This window comes from Oreochromis niloticus, linkage group LG16, assembly GCF_001858045.2.
Source record: "Oreochromis niloticus isolate F11D_XX linkage group LG16, O_niloticus_UMD_NMBU, whole genome shotgun sequence".
In the NCBI taxonomy this organism is placed as follows: Eukaryota; Metazoa; Chordata; class Actinopteri; order Cichliformes; family Cichlidae; genus Oreochromis; species Oreochromis niloticus.
In genome coordinates, this window is record NC_031987.2 from 4,128,998 (window position 1) to 4,148,921 (window position 19,924).

At 41.0% G+C, this 19,924-nt stretch overlaps 1 protein-coding gene across 1 annotated transcript; it reads left to right on the forward strand.

Annotated features, from left to right (window-relative positions):
- Window positions 1-814: 814 nt before the first annotated feature.
- LOC100703330 (lactase-phlorizin hydrolase) lies at window positions 815-15,387 on the forward strand. The gene is made up of 17 exons (XM_019353106.1): window positions 815-1,454; window positions 1,725-1,795; window positions 5,525-5,602; window positions 5,698-5,791; window positions 6,598-6,682; window positions 6,793-7,471; window positions 7,567-8,215; window positions 8,316-9,854; window positions 9,966-10,234; window positions 10,335-10,625; window positions 10,730-10,928; window positions 11,106-11,308; window positions 11,391-11,497; window positions 13,769-13,900; window positions 14,002-14,225; window positions 14,339-14,572; window positions 14,798-15,387. The coding sequence occupies exons 1-16, from the start codon at window positions 842-844 to the stop codon at window positions 14,563-14,565; spliced, it is 5,460 nt and encodes a 1,819-aa protein (XP_019208651.1). The 5' UTR covers window positions 815-841; the 3' UTR covers window positions 14,566-14,572; window positions 14,798-15,387.
- The last annotated feature ends 4,537 nt before the right edge of the window (window positions 15,388-19,924 follow it).

Sequence of the window (19,924 nt, forward strand, 5' to 3'; positions counted from 1 at the left end):
CACAGGATATTAATTTGCCTGGTAATTCTCACCCACTCATTTGACGTCGAGACTTCCAGGCCATACTCGGTATAGATGTTGCTGTTTACTATGTCGGCCACTTGGTTATGGCCTTCCATGTATGCCCTGACTCTTGCACCCTGCTGTTATGTGCTAGATTGTCTCAGTGTCATCTTTACACAGCCTGCACCTGGGGTCTTGCCTGGTGAGGTAGACCCCAGCTTCTATTGATATTGTGCTTAGGGCTTGCTACTGTGCTGCCATGATTAGTGCCTCTGTGCTGTCTTTCAGTCCAGCTTTGTCCAGTCACTGGTAGGATTTCCCTACTATTAATACAAATAAATTAATACATGTCAAAACTAAACTTGTATCAAATAAATCTTTTTGATACCTTGTTGCACACAAAAAGGCTTCACAGGTAACAATAATAAAAATGTTGATAATTATAACAACATAATCTTTTCAACACCTCTGCAACAGTTAGACAGTAAGATGTTAACTATGTTAAACATAAAAACAAAACAACAGAAGTCAAAAGTAAATAAAAGAGTTAAAAGACTAAAGTTAAGCACCTAGGATAGGAGTAGTAAAATTAATGACTATGATATGATTCTACAGCAATAAAAAGTATATCAGGGCTCAAGAACAGAGGATGGGGAAGTTGCTATCTCTAGAGTCCAGAGTCTGTCTGGCTATATCTCAAAGCTACAATAAAACACTTGTGATAACTAGATGCGGTGCCAATTTTAATTATATAACAATGCAATAAAAAGGAAAAATATTGCCGATAAATAGCTCAGCTACAATCGAAAAATATCAGTTGTTCTGATTTTGAGCCACAATGAAGAAGTTGTTGTGGGCTTTTTGTCTGTACATTTTTTGTCTCAGTGGTTGTCAGAGCAGTGAGGTGAATGGAAGGGAGGACTTCATGCTTCTTGCAGGGCCTCTGACAAAGCAGGTGGTCAGAAGCTCGGACAGAAGCATAAATGATGCCTTTGACTGCAGTCATCCCGTTCCTCCTGGCTCTAAGCAGTACTTTGAGTACCTGCAGAGCAGAGGGGTGACCCACTTCAAAGTACCGCTGTCATGGGCTCAACTTCTTCCTACAGGCCACCCCAGCCAGCCTCAGCAGGCTGTGGTTAGATGTTACCAGACCCTGCTGAAACAGCTGCTGGAAGCGGGCCTTCAGCCTCTGGTCATCCTTCATGGATGGACAGTTCCAGAGTCTCTGCAATCAAGGTATGGAGGCTGGGAGAGCCAGGAGCTGGCACAGATGTTTCAGCAGTATGCAGAGTTTGCCTTCCAAGAGTTTGCACCACTTGCACACTCCTGGGTGACACTGGATGGTGTTTGGTATGACGGGCAGCCTGCACATGCCCCCATTTTTCTGCAGAACATCCTTCAACTCAACAAGAACATTTACCAGATATACCATCAGCGCTTTCCTGACAAAGGTGAGTCAAATTAACAGGAAAAAGTGAAGATTAAAGACAAAAGTGACATGACTAAATGTATGCTTTCAGAATTATTCACTTGTAAATACTTTTTTATTTCTCTAAGGCTTGAGTTTACTTCAAGTATTGTTTATATGCAAGTGTCTTGAGAAATCACCTGTAAAAATAAATTTCCATCAGTGTATAACCAACTGAGGTTGATGAAATCCTTCAGCACATGTTCAGCTGTTCCCAATAGTAAAAGTGCCTTTCATGCTTGCATGTTTACAGGCAGACGTCTGTCACTGGGACTGAAAACTAAAGATGTGGCTTCTCTCTCCCACATTAAAGCTTCAACAAGTGTAAGTTTTTTTTTCTTTTATCTATACATAATCTATACAATAATATATGTATAGTCAGAATTTCACCTACTTGCATGATTTTTATTTAGGATCCTAATAATGTTTTCTCTGTTTGACATTATTTTGGCAATAATCAATTAATCAATCAATCAATGTATTTATAAGCACATTCAAAACCAACACAGGTTGACCAAAGTGCTGCACATAGTAAAAAGTAACAAGTAGATCAAACACACACAAAGAACGAAACAAAACTCAGTCACAATTAAAAGCTAGAGAGTAAAAATGTGTTTTCAATCGAGTTTTAAAAATGTCAAGTGTTGGAGAGATCCTAATTTTAAGAGGCAGACTGTTCCAAAGTTTGGGCGCAGCAATCGTAAAAGCCCGGTCTCCTCTGTTTTTTAGCCTGCTTCTAGGGACAACTAGAAGCAACATATCAGCTGACCCTTAGAGTTCTATTTGGAGTATTTTTAGTTAACACATCGGAGAGGTATGACAGAGCTAATCCATTTAGAGATTTAAAAACAAGCAATAAAATCTTAAAATCAATTCTACAACATACTGGAAGCCAGTGTAAATAAGCTAAGACTGGGGAAATATGGTCATGTTCACGAGTGCCTGTCAAGAGTCGGGCTGAACTAGCTGAACTAGCTCAAGACAAGAGAGCAGAGCCTGGCTGATACCAAAATAAAGACTGTTACAGTAGTCAAGCCTGGATGAAATAAATGCATGTATCACTTTCTTGAAGTCAGCAAATGACAAAATGTTCTTAGTTTTTTCAAGGGCCCTGAGCTGGAAGAAGCTGGCTTTTACAACAGAATTTATTTGTGCCTCAAATAAAAAGCTGCTATCAAAGAACACTCCCAGATTCTCTGCAAAGGGATTCCTGGACTTTTCCAGAGGATCAAGATCAACCTTAAGAGAAAAGTGAGGGTCAGAAGGTCCAAATAGTACAATCTCAGTTTTTTGGTCATTTGCATTAAATTTTTTTTAATGCAAACCACGATTTAATGTCATCAAGGCAGTCTAGCAAAACCTTTAGAGTCCGTAGAATTATTTTTAAGAGGAAAGTAAACTTGAGAATCATTGGTGTGGCGTGGCATGGCCTGCAGTGCCGTGCAGGGAAGGCGGATGCACCTGCACGACATCCACAATCATGCCCTGCCATCTTAAATATGGGACTGGGTCCTGGCTGGGGGTTGGTGGTGTTGATGTGCACAGAACATCAACTGGGTCTGCTGTGCATGTTCACAAGTGGCATAATGAGATTCCATGTTTCCTGAAAATAGAGCCTTATGGGAGCATGTAAAGGGAAAAGAGTAATGGGCCCAGAATAGATCCTTGAGGGACCCCACATGTAAGGGGGGGGGGGGAATGCGGATGAAGAGCCACCGAACCTGACAGAAAAACTTCTATCAGTTAAATAGGATATGAACCATTCAAGTGCAGTTCCTTTGATACCCACACAGCTCTCCAGTCTTGATAAGTGAATCCCATGATCCACTATATCAAATGCCGCATTTAGATCTAAAAGCACTAAAATGGCAGAGTTACCATAGTCAGCAATTAATAAAAGATCATTAAGATACTTTTAAAAGCACAGTTTCAGTGCTATGTAGTGCTTTGAAACCAGACTGAAATGTTTCTGAGATGTCATTAATTTCCAGAAAAGCCTGGAGCTGAAGAAGCTGAAGACTTTCCAGGATTTTGGACAGGAAGGGGAGTTTAGAGATTGGCCTAAAATTTGACACAACTGATGCATCGGGATTAGTTTTTTTAAGAACTGAATGCACTACGGCATGTTTAAGATCGACTGGGACAGTTCCGCTTAGAAGAGATGTTAATAATGTTTAAAACGTTAGGTCCAATAGTGTCAAAGACTTCTTTGAAAAATAATAATGTCGAGGTGACACATAGAGGGCTTAAGATGGGAGACTACTTCGGCCAGAGTGCTCAGGGAAACAGGTTCAAAGTGTTTAAGCACAAATGAAGAATACGGGGGAACAGAGGGATCATAAGCTGGAGGAGAGATTTGAGACCTGATAGTAGCAACCTTATCGACAAAAAACTTAAAAAGTTTTCACAGGTGGCTGAAGACCCTTGTAAGTGTGTGGCAGGTGGAGGGTTGATAACAGAATTAATGGTGTTGAATAAGACACGAGACCTGTTGCTGTGATTAGAGATGATATCTGATAAATACGTAGTTTTTGCTATCCGAACAGCATCCTGATAAAGAAATAGGGCTTCCCTTAACATATCAAAGGAAATCTGGAGTTTATCTTTTTCCATTTTCTTTCCGCTTTTCTGCACGTCCTTCTGAGGGCCTGAGTGACATCGTTTAACCAGGGATCAGTTTTAGGTCTAGTGCACTTAGTTTCTTTTAAAAAGGAGCAAAAATATCAAGAACATTTGAACAAGTGGCATTGAACAAACAGCAGCGAAATGTCCAGCAGTAGCAGGACTGATGATACAAAATTCACGTGTAGGTAAAAGAGATTTAACTGGAGGACATGGCGCCAAAATTTAGATTATAACAGGCAACAATAAAATATTTTATATTTATGATAAGCTCCAGTTATTTTTTCACCAAATATATGAGAAACAAAATTCTTCCACGGCCTCAGAAGTGACAAATGTCCCCTTTTAAGGAAATAAGTTGCTTTAATTTCTGCCAGTAATAGACTACTTCTTGCAGAAATTTAATCACATAAGTAACCAAGCAAATTTCCATTCGATGTGAGATATTTCACAGTTTTCTTGCATTTAAAGCTTGTTTTTAAATCTCTCCAAAGTATTACAAGCCTCAAATCCAGCTTTTTAAGCAATTCACTGGTAAATTTGTTAATCTGCTTAGTATCATTATTCCAATGAACGTCAATTGGTCAATTTATGTAAAGTCATAATTTATGTGGTCACAATCAGTGACCACATTAAAAAGCTTTCATGTATCACAGAGGCCATTTTTACTGTGGCCAAACAATTAAATCTTAAATTTGTCTGATGACAAAACATTTTTTCCATTTTAAAACTGAAAATTAAAACTGTATGCCACTTAGAGTCAAAAATATGCATAATCTGCACATTAACTGGCTGTTGTGAAATCATATTTGCTTCTTGTAGAGGATTTTTCTTTTTTATTAAACTATTTCTAACCAATCAAATAATTATTAACAATTATAATAATTATTAAATTTAATAAATTATATTTGATAAATTTTTAAATTTGTAGTTAAATTTTTAATTATTATCCAATTTTTTATTTATTTTTCACCTTTTATTTCACACCTCTTTACACCACACACTCTAGTGACAAGAAAGTAACAACAGCAGCACTAACATACCTGAGGTTAATCATTCCCAAAGGAAATTGGAATCATTGTCACCAAACCTGGAACTTCTGATTGCTGCTATATGGATTTTAATTGGTCATATAATTATATACTTTTTTTTTTGTTTCGAATATGATTGATTTGGTTTTGTATTTATTTAAAGGATGGAAATGGCAACATAAGTCCCCCCAATCACCTTAAAATATATAAAAAATTATGATATAATGGTTCAAAAATGTTAAAAACAACAATTTCCTACAAAAATGGAGCATTAAATGCAGTCGTGTAAAAAAAAGGAAAGGTTTACTATAATACATTTCACATTAAGTCTCTTGTCATTATGTCCCATCTCAGAATGACGTGTGACGACCTGATGTTGTGTATCTCCTGTTTTGAACAGATGGATTTCTTGTCAGTGCACATTGACTACAACTGTGCCATCTCTTCAGAGTTTGAAAATGAGTTGAGGAACTTACAGGTACAATAACTGTAATGCGATGGGTTTTTTTTAAATGTTGCATTTAACATTTTGCTGACACAGCAAAGCTACATGTTTTTCATTTTATGTTGTAGATTTTGAGCAGGAACTTGCCTATCCTGATTTACAAGATGAGTGCTCATGATTGTTCCCCCAACGATTACCAGCTTCTTGGAGATTTCCTGAATGGTAAATTTTTATTACAGCTTTTTGACTTTCCAAATATAAGATATTAATAATTAATTATAATTGATTTCCCATAACAGGCATGAGAACAATACCTCATTTTATGAATGTGCAGCTGTATATATAAAAGAGACAATACGACTTTCCAGTAGCTGTCTTAGTAGAGATTCGTGTTTGTGTCTACATGAAATTCGTACTCATGGTGCCTAATAAGCTAGTTACCAAGAACATACCAAATGAATATGTATACTTCATACATTTAATGTTAAATGTTTCTGTGAATATAACATCACTTAATAATATGTACAGTGTACATCCTGTCAAAAAATGGCGTTGTAAAACAGCTATCTGAAGATATGACGGGATGGCAGAATAAAGAAAAACCAAAGGCCACAACATCTGGGCAAATGCTCTGGTGTTGTTAACCAAACATTAAGATAAAGTTCTAGACCTTGGGAGTGTTATCTTGTGTCATGAAATCTTCTTGTTATGGGCCAGTGATGTTATGTAAGGCACCTGTAGACTTAGCCTTTGCTTACAAATTGTGCTCACTGTTTTTCAGTAACAGTGAATACATATTGTTACTAAAACAGCTAATAGAGCCCTGGTGTGTAAAGGAAACAGCAAGATTAAAGAGGATTATTTCTAGATTTTGTTAAATAAAATTCCTTACATAAACTAACAGAAGTATTGCGAAATTCACAAATAAACCGATTAAACAAAATTTTATTTTAAAAGTAATATATTTTTCAAGATAAGTTATTTATTATCAGTCATAAAACAATTCATATTTCTTGAACACAACACAGGTTTGATGGAGAATGGCCTGAATATTGTGGGGTGTGACATGAAGGACATGTTAGGAAAGCTGGACATGAAAGATGCTCTTGTCAAGTAAGAGTTCATTTTCTGATTTATGTGTACTGGAATTCTTTTATTTATTTATTTTTTCATACTTGTTTTAAAGTTTTTTCATGATTTTCATGTCTCTCTCTTTCCAAAAGTCATGGCATTTCACACTATACCAGGATGACAGGGTCAAGAAACAGTTATCAGACTGTGTGGGATAAATTTAAGGCCCAGACCACAGCAGAACGAGATCTTTTCCTTCAGGAATCATTCCCCTCTGGCTTCCAGTGGGCCACCTCCAGCGTATCCTTTAAAGTTGAAGGTGGCTGGTCAGAAGGCGGGAAAGGAGAGACTATTTGGGACCGGTTTGGTCATGAAGGCTTGGCCTTTGCAAATCAGACAGCTGACCTAGCTTGTGACAGTTACCGTAAGGTAGATTATGATGTCTACCTTCTGCGAGGTCTTCAGGTCAACACCTACCAGTTTTCCATCTCTTGGGCCCGTATTTTCCCCACAGGGTACCGACAGAGCCAATCAGAAAAAGGAGCTCAATACTATGACCAGCTGATAAATGCTCTCATTGCATCTGGCATACAACCCATTGTCACTCTGTACCACTGGGATCTGCCTCAAGCACTCCAGAATTATGGTGGATGGACCAATGCCTCCATTGTAGAGGCCTTCAAAGACTATGCAGACTTCTGCTTCTCCAGGTTTGGAGACAGAGTCCAGATCTGGAACACGTTCAATAGTCCCTGGGTAGTGAGCCATGCCGGGTATGGTACTGGTGTGCATGCCCCAGGAGTAAAGGACTATGTGGAATCTTCCTATCAGGTGAGAGTGATGTCATTAGAATACTATAATTGCACACTTTATTTTAAGTGTTATTGTTGTACTGATATATTTAACATTTGATTTTGCATTATCAGGTCACTCACAATATTCTCAAGTCCCATGCTGAGGCCTGGCATGTCTATAATGACAATTACAGGAAAACACAAGGAGGAAAAGTGGGCATTGCCTTGAACTCTGACTGGGCTGAGCCCAGTGACCCTGCCAAACCTGAAGACGTAGCAGCTGCAGACCGTTACCTGCAGTTTATGCTGGGCTGGTTTGCACATCCCATATTTGTAAATGGAGATTATCCTGCAATACTCAAAGATCAGGTGGAACAGAAGAAAACCGCATGCCCTGACTCTGTGCCAGCAAAGCTCCCGGTTTTCACTCCCACAGAGAGCCAGAGGATACTTGGTACTGCTGACTTTTTTGGTTTAAATCACTATACTTCTCGGCTGGTCAGCAACAGTAATGGTGGGTGCACCCCTGGTCCTGACGGTGTTGGTGACTTCCATCCAACTGTGGACCCCACATGGAGTTCCACAGCTTCTGACTGGATCTATCCTGTTCCTTGGGGACTTAGAAGGCTCCTAAACTACATTTCAACAGAATACCTGAATGTTAACAAATTGCCTATTTACATAACAGGAAATGGGATGCCAACAGATTACAGTGTTGACAGTCTCACTGACACCAGCAGAATGAACTACATGAGAAGTTACATCAATGAGGCCCTGAAAGGTTAGTGTTGGGGTTTTTCATGATTTGAAGTCATTTTTTTTTAGAGAGAGAGTTAAAATAATTCTGATATTAATTTTGGTTTTGTGTGTTCATTTTGTAGCAACACTCACAGATGGAGTGAATGTGCAGCGATTCACAGTGCAGTCACTCATGGATGGATTTGAGGCAAACCAAGGCTACAGCCAAAGATTTGGTCTTCACTATGTCAACTTTGAAGTCGGATCCAGACCAAGGACCCCAAAGCAATCTGCATATTTTTACGCTGAGATTATTGAGCAAAACGGTTTCAGTTCACAAAAAAGTAAGAAGTTTAAAGCTGCAGAAAGGCCATTAACTCAACGTTTAGCTGCCTTACCACCCTCAGAAGTTCCATCTCAGGCAAAGGTAGTTTGGGAGAGATTCTCTTCACAGTCCAACTTTGATAGACAAATGTACCATTATGGCACTTTTCCTGAAGGCTTCAGTTGGGGAATTTCTTCTTCGGCCTACCAAATTGAAGGTGGCTGGAATGCTGATGGCAAAGGTCCTAGTATATGGGACACATTCACTCAGACAACTGACAGTATTCCTGACAGCGCAAATGGCAATGTAGCCTGTGACAGTTACAACAGACTTAATGAAGATCTCTACATGCTGCGGGCTCTGAGGGTGAAGTCATACAGATTCTCTTTGTCCTGGTCCAGGATCTTTCCTGATGGCACACGAAAGTCCCTCAACCAGAAAGGTGTTGACTACTACAACAGACTCATTGATGGTCTTATTGCATACAATATCGAACCCATGGTAACACTGTACCACTGGGACCTTCCTGAAGCTTTGCAAAAGGTCAGTGGCTGGGAAAATGCAGCAATGATTGACATTTTTAATGACTATTGCGACTTCTGCTTTGCTACTTTTGGTGACAGAGTGAAATTCTGGATAACCATTAACCAGCCTCAGACAATTGCATGGTCTGGATATGGACTTGGAAATATGCCACCAAATGTTGTGGACCCAGGATATAGACCATACATAGTTGCACACAACCTCATTAAAGCTCATGCCAAGGCCTACCACACATATGATGACAAATACCGTCAGTCACAGGGTGGTCTAATCTCCATTGCCCTCAATGCTGATTGGTTTGAACCTGCTGATGTCAGCGTAGTCCGTGAAGTGGTGACTGCTGACCGGGCAATGCAGTTCCAACTAGGATGGTTTGCACATCCCATTTTTAAGAATGGTGACTATCCTGATGCACTGAAGTGGCAAGTTGGAAACAAAAGTGAAATCCAAGGTCTTCCACAGTCAAGACTTCCTTCCTTTACTGAAGAAGAAAAGAACTTCATCAAGGGAACTGCTGATGTATTCTGTGTAAATCATTACACTACAAGGGTAGTGAGCTATTTTACAGCTGCACTTCAGCCTCACTCCTATGAATGGGACCGAGACATGAGAGAAGCAGAGGAACCTAGTTCACCAACTACAGCAATTCCTAACCAAAAAGCTGTGGCCTGGGGCTTGAGGAGACTCCTCAACTGGATAAAGGAGGAGTATGGTGATCCAGAGATTTACATTACTGAGAATGGAGCAGCAGTAGAATGGGATGACTTTGAAAGAGTGATGTTCTACAAGACCTATATCGATGAGGCTCTAAAAGGTGCACTGATATAAAAATATTTCAGAAGATATTTAACATTTTCCACGACTGCTATGAATGGTTGTTCATTTATTTTGTGTGTATGTGTTTGCATTTGTGTTTACATTACAGCCTATGACCTTGATGGTGTGCGGTTGCAAGGATACACAGCAACAGCTTTTATGGATTCTTTTGAGTGGCTGCACGGGTACAAATTTCTATTTGGTCTGCACCATGTGGACTTCACAAACCCAGATCGGCCAAGAACACCAAAGTACTCAGCTCATTACTATTACAACATCATAAAGGATAATGGTTTCCCCTTGCCAGATGATGACAAGATGCTTTATGGTCACTTCCGAGAGGATTTCATGTGGAGTTCTGCTTCAGCGTCATACCAAGTAACTTATTCTTTTACTGCAATTTTACTTATACTGAGTACTGTTTTGCTTCCCCTGTTTTCATCTCTTTAAATTACTATTTTGCATTTACTGTGTCCAGATTGAAGGAGGATGGAGGGCTGATGGAAAAGGTCTAAGCATCTGGGACAAGTTCGCTCACAGTCCTACCAAAATATTAAATGATGACAATGGGGACATAGCCTGCGACAGTTACAATAAAATAGAAGAGGATGTTGCGATATTAAAGGAACTTAAAGTAAGCCATTATCGTTTCTCCTTATCCTGGTCAAGAGTCCTTCCTGATGGCACCATTAATAACATTAATGAGGCTGGAATCAAATACTACCAAAGACTTTTGGACGCACTGCATGCTGCAAATATCCAGCCACAGGTATGTATAATTGTATTAATTTCCCTGTGTGCCAGAAAAGATACGTGTAAATGTATTAGATTTAGTAAGACAGCAATTTTCCTTTCCTTTCCTTTCCCCTTCAGGTTACTCTGTACCACTGGGACCTGCCGCAAGCTATAGAGGATTATGGAGGCTTTTTGAATGAGAACATTATTAAGCTTTTCAGGGACTATGCTGACCTCATGTTTGACCGTCTCGGTGACAAGGTGAAAATTTGGATCACCTTTAATGAACCGATCATGACAGCCAACCATGGATATGGCTTTGGAAGCTTTGCCCCAGGTATGGTTTAAGTCAGGGATCTCCAATTCCAGGTCTCAAGGGCCGGTGTCCTGCTTGTTTTGAAACAAGCTGTAATCCTTATAGCAGTTCTTCAAATTTCTAAACCACAGTGACAAAAAAGCAAACAAACATGGACACATTTGCTGCCTATATGCTCTGGGTTTTTTTTGTCTCCAGGGATCAGTTCAGGACCAGACACTCTGCCCTACATTGTTGGTCACAACCTGCTTAAAGCTCATGCTGAGGCCTGGCATCTCTACAATGACAAGTACAGGGCCAAACAGAATGGCATAATCTCCATCACGGTAAACTCTGACTGGTCTGAACCCAGAAATCCTTATAGGCAGGAGGACTATGATGCTGCAAGGCGTGTGGTGGAGGTATGCCAATTCTTCTCATATTTGAAAAAACGAAAATGACAGCAGTTAGTTTCAAATGACTATTATGTTTCTCTTTGTGCAGTTCTACCTAGGCTGGTTTGCCCATCCCATATTTAATGGTGACTACAGTGAAATTATGAAGAAAAGAATACGAGAACGAAGTCTAGCTGCTGGTCTACCACAGTCTCGGTATTATGAAGGCTATTATTAAATCACAAAAAGCTAATTCTGTTCACAAAAAAATTCTCTTACTGAAAACACTACTTCCAGATGAGCAGAATCAACTTTTTGGGATTTCCTTATCTGGATGATTGAGCATGCATCAAAACTCTGTTATTAAACTTTTAAAATTTTGTATTTGATTTTCTAAAAAACTTTATAGTAGAATATCCATCCATCCATCCATCTTCATCCGCTTTATCCGGGGCCAGGTCGTGGGGGCAGCAGCCTAAGCTGAGAAGCCCAGACCTCCCTCTCCCCAGCCACCTCCTCCAGCTTATCCGGGGGAACACCAAGGCATTCCCAGGCCAGCCGAGAGATATAATCTCTCCAGCGTGTCCTGGGTCTGCCCCGGGGCCTCCTCCCGGTGGGACATGCCTGGAACACCTCACCCAGGAGGCGCCCAGGAGGCATCCTTGTCAGATGCCCGAACCAGCGTCCGCATCACTGCAGCCGCAGCACCAATCCGTCTGTCGATCTCCGGCTCCCTTCTCCCATCACTCGCGAACAAGACCCCGAGATACTTAAACTCCTCCACTTGGGGCAGGAACTCATCCCCGACCCGGAGTGGGCACTCCACCCTTTTCCGGCTGAGAACCATGGCCCCAGATTTGGAGGTGCTGATCCTCATTCCCGCTGCTTCACACTATGCTGCAAACCGTTCCAGTGCGAGCTGGAGGCCCTCACCCGATGAAGCCAACAGAACCACATCATCCGCGAAAAGCAGAGATGAGATTCTGAGGTCACCGAAGTGAAAGCCCTCCGCCACTTGGCTGTGCCTAGAAATCTTGTCCATCAAAATTATGAACAGAACCGGTGACAAAGGGCAGCCCTGGCAGAGCCCATCACCCACCGGGAACGAGTCCGACTTATTGACGGCAATGCGAACCAAGCTCTTGCAACGGTTGTATAGGGATCAAACGGCCCGTAGCAATGGGCCAGACACCCCATACTCCTGCAGCACCTCCCACAGGACACCCCGAGGGACACGGTCGAATGCCTTCTCCAAGTCCACAAAACACATGTAGACTGGTTGGGCAAACTCCCATGCACCCTCAAGTATCGTTGAGAGGATAAAGAGCTGGTCCAGTGTTCCGTGACCAGGACGAAAACCGCATTGTTCCTCCTGTATCCGAGGTTCGACTAGCGGACGAACTCTCCTTTCCAGCACCCTGGCATAGACTTTCCCAGGGAGGCTGAGGAGTGTGATCCCCCTATAGTTGGAACACACCCCTCCGGTCCCCCTTCTTAAAGATGGGGACCACCACCCCGGTCTGCCAGTCCAGGGGTACTGCCCCTGATCTCCACGCAACATTGTAGAGGCGTGTCAACCAGGACAGCCCTACAACATCCAGAGCCTTCAGGAACTCGGGGCGGACCTCATCAACACCAGGGGCTCTGCCACCAAGGAGTTGTTTAACTGCCTCAGTGACCTCGCCTCTGGAAATTGGCGGGTCATTCCCCTCATCCCCAGACTCTGCTTCCTCATCGGAAGACGTGTCAGTGGGATTAAGGAGGTCCTCGAAGTATTCCTTCCACCGCCTGACAATTTTCTCAGTCGAAGTCAGCAGCGCTCCACCAGCACTATACACAGTGCAGGTAGAGCACCGCTTTCCCCTCCCGAGACGCCTGACGGTTTGCCAGAATCTTTTCGAGGCAGTCCGAAAGTCTTTTTCCATGGCTGCTCCGAACTCCTCCCACACCCGAGTTTTTGCTTCAGCCACTGCCCAAGCCGCATTCCGCTTGGCCTGTCGATACCTGTCGGCTGCCTCCGGAGTCCCACAGGCTAACCAAGCCCGATAGGACTCCTTCTTCAGCCTGGTGGCTCCCTTCACCCCTGGTGTCCACCATTTGGTTCGGGGATTACCACCACGGCAGGCACCAACCACCTTGCGGCCACAGCTCAATGCAGCAGCTTCGGCAATGGAGACGCTGAACATGGTCCATTCGGACTCAATGTCCCCAGTCTCCCTCGGAATGCTGTTGAAGCTCTGCCGGAGGTGTGCGTTGAAGATCTCGCGGACTGGGGCCTCTGCTAGACGTTCCCAGCACAGCCTCACTACACGTTTAGGTGCACCGGGTCTGTCCAGCGTCCCCCGCCACCTGATCCAACTCACCACCAGGTCGTGATCAGTTGACAGCTCAGCCCCTCTCTTTAGAGTCTTTTAGAATAATTTAACTCATATACTTAAAGTCTACTAAAATTAGTAAGTAAGTGTGGTGTCACTTCAATTTCTCCAGGTTGCCTGAGTTCACTCCAGAGGAGATTAAGAGAATTAAGGGCACTCATGACTTCTTTGGACTAAACCATTACACATCTGTGCTGGCATTCCCTGTGGACCACGGAGATGCTCCAAGCATTGAGGCAGATAAGTAAGAAGTTAACATTTGAAAAATAAATGTCTTCTGGGAGTACTTCTTCTGAACACCTTCACTTCTTTATCCTGTACTTCTTTTACCTTTGTCCCCTGCAGGGGTGTGGTGGTAGTTTCTGATCGTACCTGGCTGGATACAGGCTCCTCCTGGCTGAAGATCGCACCATTTGGTCTTCGCAGATTGCTGAACTTCATTAAGAATGAATATGGAAATCCACCAATTATCATCACTGAGAATGGAGTCTCAGAGCAGGGGACTGTTGATCTAAATGATGTTCACAGGATCTACTACTATGACCAATACATCAACGAGGTGTTGAAAGGTATCAGAGCTTCTCCTTATATGAAATTTAAAACCACAAGTGTGGAGAGGAGAATTTAAAAAAAAAAGAAGAAGAATTTTAAGCATATAAAGATACTTATTTTCTCTTCACAGCTTACTTGCTTGATGGTGTGGATGTGCGTGGTTACACAGCGTGGTCACTTATGGACAACCTAGAGTGGACTGCTGGCTTTTCAGAGAGATTTGGCCTGTTCTACGTTAATCGCACAGACCCTAATCTTCCTCGAGTGCCCAAGAGCTCTGTTAACTTCTACACCAAAATGATAAAGTGCAACGGATTCCCTGACCCTGAATCAGGACATGAGTGCCTGAACCCATAGTCTGAAGGTAAAGTGATAAAAGATTTGCTCAGATTCCTACTTTGAATGGTAGCCCTTTAAATTAAATGTTCAAATAAATATCTTTTCAGCAGGTTAGTTAGTACTCTCTCATCAACCCTCTATTTTCTAAGCCATGCACCAGTTAAAATAAAGGTTGGATTTACAGTTACTATCTGCAGATGTTCACGAACAATATGACACCATTGTTTTCACTGTCTCTTTGCACCAACAGCTGCACCACCAGTCAACATTAACAGTGTGGCATTCCTTGGTCTGGATCTCTCCGCCGTTAATGCTTAGACTGGACTTTACACCACATGATTGTTGCAGTAGTAGGAGTGATTTGTGTTTCTGTTTTCTCCTTTAAGATAAAAAAAAAAAAGTCCAAGAATAGTGAACATGTGGACAGTATCAAAATTGAGTTAAAACTGTAACTGCAAATAAGATGATGTGCAGTGTAGGCCCCTGTAAACAGCATTTGATTGCAGGCCCTTAAAAACTGAAAAATACTTGCACTGCTAGGCTCATCAGACATAGTATGTATAACATTTCTTATAACTAAAATTGTAAGTTTCTCATGATTTAGTCAGTTATGAAATCCTTGTACATTATCATTTGCTTGACCACTGCTGTAACAAGAACACTTGAGAATCCAACAAGATTATTAAAAGTGTCATTTTATCCTGTACTCAAAAAATAAAAGTAATTTTTGTAATAAAAAAAACAATTTTCCAGTTATAGTATAGGATGCATAATAAGCCTCATGTTTGAATAATATTTATATATATGTTTAATTTACCAAATAAAACACTAAAAAAATTATCCAGTGAATTATGTCATGATTGCTGTTAAATGTAAGTACCTTCTTCATCTTCTGATTTTTTTTCTTCACTTTTTTGTACAGAGATAAGCAATTTTTGATACTGATACTGTTACCTTGAATTAATCAAAATTAGACTGTGAATCAAAACAATATATCCATTATCCATCATGTCCTGTGCTGGTCAACAATCCTATGTGCAGTATTTCTGCTAAATAATCATCATTGTAGTAGGTTGATTGATTTGTTAATAAAAGTCTAAAAATGTCTTCAAGCATTTGTTATTTTATCATAATGTGTGGTGGCCTCTTAAACTTTTGCAATTTTTTACTTCAATACATTTGACTTCAGCGGTCTTCAAAGAAGAGCAGTGTTTCACAAACAAGGATCAAAGTAATGCACTTCAAATCACTCTTGTTAAAGAGACCTGATGAGAATAAGTGGCAGTGTACTGTATATGTTAAGGTTTGGACTTGTATTTGTTTTCCAGCTTCAGTCAGAACTCTATGGTTATAGAACTCTACAGCCAAGGCCAGAACTGAAAGGAAGAAATGGAATCATTATGTTAATATTTAGCATTAACAGAATGGCGGAAGTTTTAAAAAATATTAATATGCATCCAGATTTAGCTTCATGCTTAGTTTTAGCCTATTGTATGCAAATACTCCACTCACTCAGAAATTGGTCCTAATGTTGCACACTTGGATTAAAAGGCATCTAAACCAGTGTAGCTTTGTGAGTCCGCCTTTACTGTATCTTCTGGAAATATATAGACATGGACGTCTCCATTTTCCGAGGCAGCTGAGGTCTTTCAGCATCGGTCGGACAATTTTTTACAAGTCTGTTGTGACCAGTGCCACCCTCTATGCTGTTGCATGCTGGGGCAGCAGGTTGAGGGTCGCAAATGCCAACAGACTCCATAAACTGAACCACAAGGCCAGTAATGTTGTGGGGAAGGCATCAGTCCATTAGCAGCAGCTATATTACTTTTACACAGGTTGTGTTAAACAAAGAGAGGGCATTTATCAAGTATAGGAAAAACTAAAGCCACAAAAAACCCTTTTAGGTTTAAGTCTCATTAATATAGCTGTACACCTGACCAGCCTGCTCAGAAAAAAATCCAACATTAAGTCAGAAAGGACCTAAACAGAGTTATTATTTCAGTGATCAATCAGACAAAGTAGAGTTTCCAGACTAGACTAGGAACAGCCTTCTGAGGACCCTTTGGGTATTTAGTAATAGGTGGGATCAATGCATCCACACTATCTAGTTTTTCCTTCCTACAACTTAATGCAGCTAAGTAACAGTTAAGTCCTTTGACGTTATGTAATGTGCATTATTATTATTTTTTAATGGAACACTAGTGATGGCCAAATAAAGCTTTCTGAAGCACTGGAGCTTGTACTGAAAAACGATCCATTACTTTTCAACAAAGTCATCTTTGGTGACATCTGGTGGCCAAACATATGAAGAGCAGCTTGAATCTACAACTTATAATGAACTGTTTCATTATGATTGACTCTACAGAGCTGAGGTGACAGCTTCTGTTTCACATCATGTGATAGCTCTGTGTGATATGGTGCTTTGAACATGTTTTTGTGTTATGTCTATTTTAATAATAAAATGTCCTGCGGGCATTGTGTACTGTAGTCCTGTTGAAAAACCCATTCGTTATCACACAGATGAGGGCCCTCAGTACTGAGAGATGCTCTCTGCAACATCTGGACATAGCCAGTGGCCGTTTGATGCCCCTGCACCCCAGACCATTATGGCGCCCCCTTCACTGTGGCGAGTAGAAAACATCTCATGTGGGATCTGCTTGTCATGCCAGTAACGTTGGAAACCATCAGGACCATCAAGGTTAAATTTTTTCTCATCAGAGAATAAAACTTTCTTCCACCTTTCAACGTCCCATGTTTGGTGCTCCTTAAATTAAATAGTTTGCCCTTAAAAACTACAATACAATCAGAGAATCTTTGATGGCAAGGGAAGTTTACAAAAATGGACAACAGTTCAAGACAGTTAAATTTTATTGGGTCTTCCACTTGGCTTTTTTGATCCATAACCCTCAGGCTCATTTAAGAAATTCCAAATGACTGTCTTACTGCGTCCCACCTCAGCAGCGATGGCGCGGTGTGAGAGACCCTGCTTATGCAGTTCAACAACCTGACCACGTTCTAAAAGGGAAAGTTTTTTGCCATCAGAACGTTATGACAGTGTGACTACATGACAGATAATTACAATGAATCCACATTTTTGCCAAGGTTTGGCCTTTTAAAGGTATGTGGCCTTAAACTTTTGATCAGCTGTAGAACAGCCTGTTTCAGTTTAAGCATTGTTTTCAATAAATTGCATGCTCAAAAAAATGTTTTATCTCACTCCCATTTCTTCTTGTTGCATGTTGAAGCTCTACTGGGAACCTTGTTAAGATCCAGCCATGTGAAATATGTTTTTTTGCCTTTTTTCAAGTGGTTTTGATCAGGACTGTATATAAAATACTAAATGTATTCATGGCAAGTTATTTGCAAATCAATAACTATTATCCATGACCTTCTGCTACATAATGTTGGTGTAATCAAAATAAACATCTGTCATGCTATCCTTATCTGATTTTACCATTCATTTAAAAGTACTCTTTACTCCCTAGAGAGTGAGCTGTCTTGACACATTCACTGAGTGCTTCTTTTTGAGAGGATGGGATTCTGTTCCTTTGTATCTTTGCCACTGAAAAAGGAAAAAGGCCACTGAAATATTTAACCATTTTATTTCAGTCATTGTAGTTTATTCATGTGTAGAAGTAACATTACATGCATTTTGCTTACAGACAAAACTGTTATCAGAATCATATTCTTGTAAGACTCACTTTTACAAGAATATAATTGTGATAAAAGTTTTGTCTGTAAGCAATATATCAAAATACTCAGGTATTATCTACTCAGCTATTATCAATTATGAGGGTAACGCAAGGATTTTGTAATCGGTTCTCAACAAACCAATTCAACCCCCGAACGATTTACCACCACACTTCTATTCTTCTGAAACCTGTAACTCCTTGATGCTGTTCGGGACTACAAAAATCAATAACATCCACCAGAAGCTCAGTTCGAATGTTGTGTCTACCCCCTCTCCAGAACCTTTTCTCCATTTTGAACCCCTTGCCACCTTTCATCTTCCTAATTTATCTGATATTTCTGAGTTCATATGTATATCAAATCCTGCCACATGTCATCTTGACCCTATGCCTACAGGGCTTGTGAAATCCTGCCTCTCTTCCTTACTCCCACTCATCTCTGCTATCATTCACTCTTCACTCACCACTGGTATCGTTCCCTCCTTATTCAAGATTGCTTCAGTCACTCCTATACTGAAAAGACCTTCTTTAGATCCTAACAACTTTAACAACCTCTTTCCAATTTCTAATCTACCCTTCATCTCTAAAATACTCGAAAAAGTAGTTGCAGCTCAACTTCATTCACACCTGGTTAATAATAATATCTATGAGAGATTTCAATCTGGTTTTCGCTCATGTCACAGTACAGAAACTGCTTTACTTAATAATAATAATAATTATAATGGATTGCATTTATATAGCGCTTTTCGAGATCCTCAAATCGCTTTTTTACAATTCCACTATTCATTCACTCTCACTCTCACACACTGGTGGAGGCAAACTACAGTTGTAGCCACAGCTGCCCTGGGGCAGACTGACAGAAGCGAGGCTGCCATATCGCGCCATCGGCCCCTCTGGCCATCACCAGTAGGCGGTAGGTGAAGTGTCTTGCCCAAGAACACAACGACCAAGACAAACAGAGCTGGGGATCAAACTGGCAACCTTCCGGTTACAAGATGAGCTTCCCAACCCCCAGAATGATGGTCGCCCCCGTCACTAATGATCTTCTAATCGGAGCTGACTCTGGTCTTCTCAACATTCTCGTAGTTTTGGATCTGAGCTCAGCCTTCGACACTATCTCTCACTCTGTCCTTCTAAGCAGACTTTCCTCTCTTGGCATCTCTGACACACCCCTAGCCTGGTTTCAATCATATCTCCTTGACCGCTCCCAGTTTATTCAACTGAAATCATTCCGCTCTCCTCTATGCTCCTCTATGTCACTTCTGTTGTACCCCAAGGTTCAGTCTTAGGCCCTCTTCTCTTCATAATGTACATCCTCCCTCTTGTTACCATTTTCCGCACATTTGATCTTCCCTTTCACCGTTTTGCTGATAACACCCAGATATATCTCTCCTGCAGGCCTGATTCCTCCCTCCCACTTTCTTCCCTTACAGAATGTCTGTCCGAATTAAAATCCTGGTTTATCTCTAATTTTCTAAAGCTCAGTGAGGATAGAACTGAAATCCTCCTTATTGGCACCAAATCCAACCTTTTGAAGGCGAACCATTTCTCACTCACTATCCATAACTCCACAGTTTTCCCTTCTCCTCAGGTTAAGAGAAGTCTAGGTGTTATCCTAGACAGTTCACTTTCCTAAAAATCTCACATCAATAATCTCACTATCTGCCTATTTCCATCTACGCAACATA

Excerpts from the sequence above, each read along its gene's own strand:
- LOC100703330 (XM_019353106.1), top strand. The coding sequence starts at position 842 with ATGAAGAAGTTGTTGTGGGCTTTTTGTCTGTACATTTTTTGTCTCAGT. Across the intron at positions 5,792-6,597 it reads TCTTGGAGATTTCCTGAATG|GTTTGATGGAGAATGGCCTG; the intron begins GTAAATTTTTAT and ends AACACAACACAG. Across the intron at positions 14,226-14,338 it reads CATCAACGAGGTGTTGAAAG|CTTACTTGCTTGATGGTGTG; the intron begins GTATCAGAGCTT and ends TTCTCTTCACAG.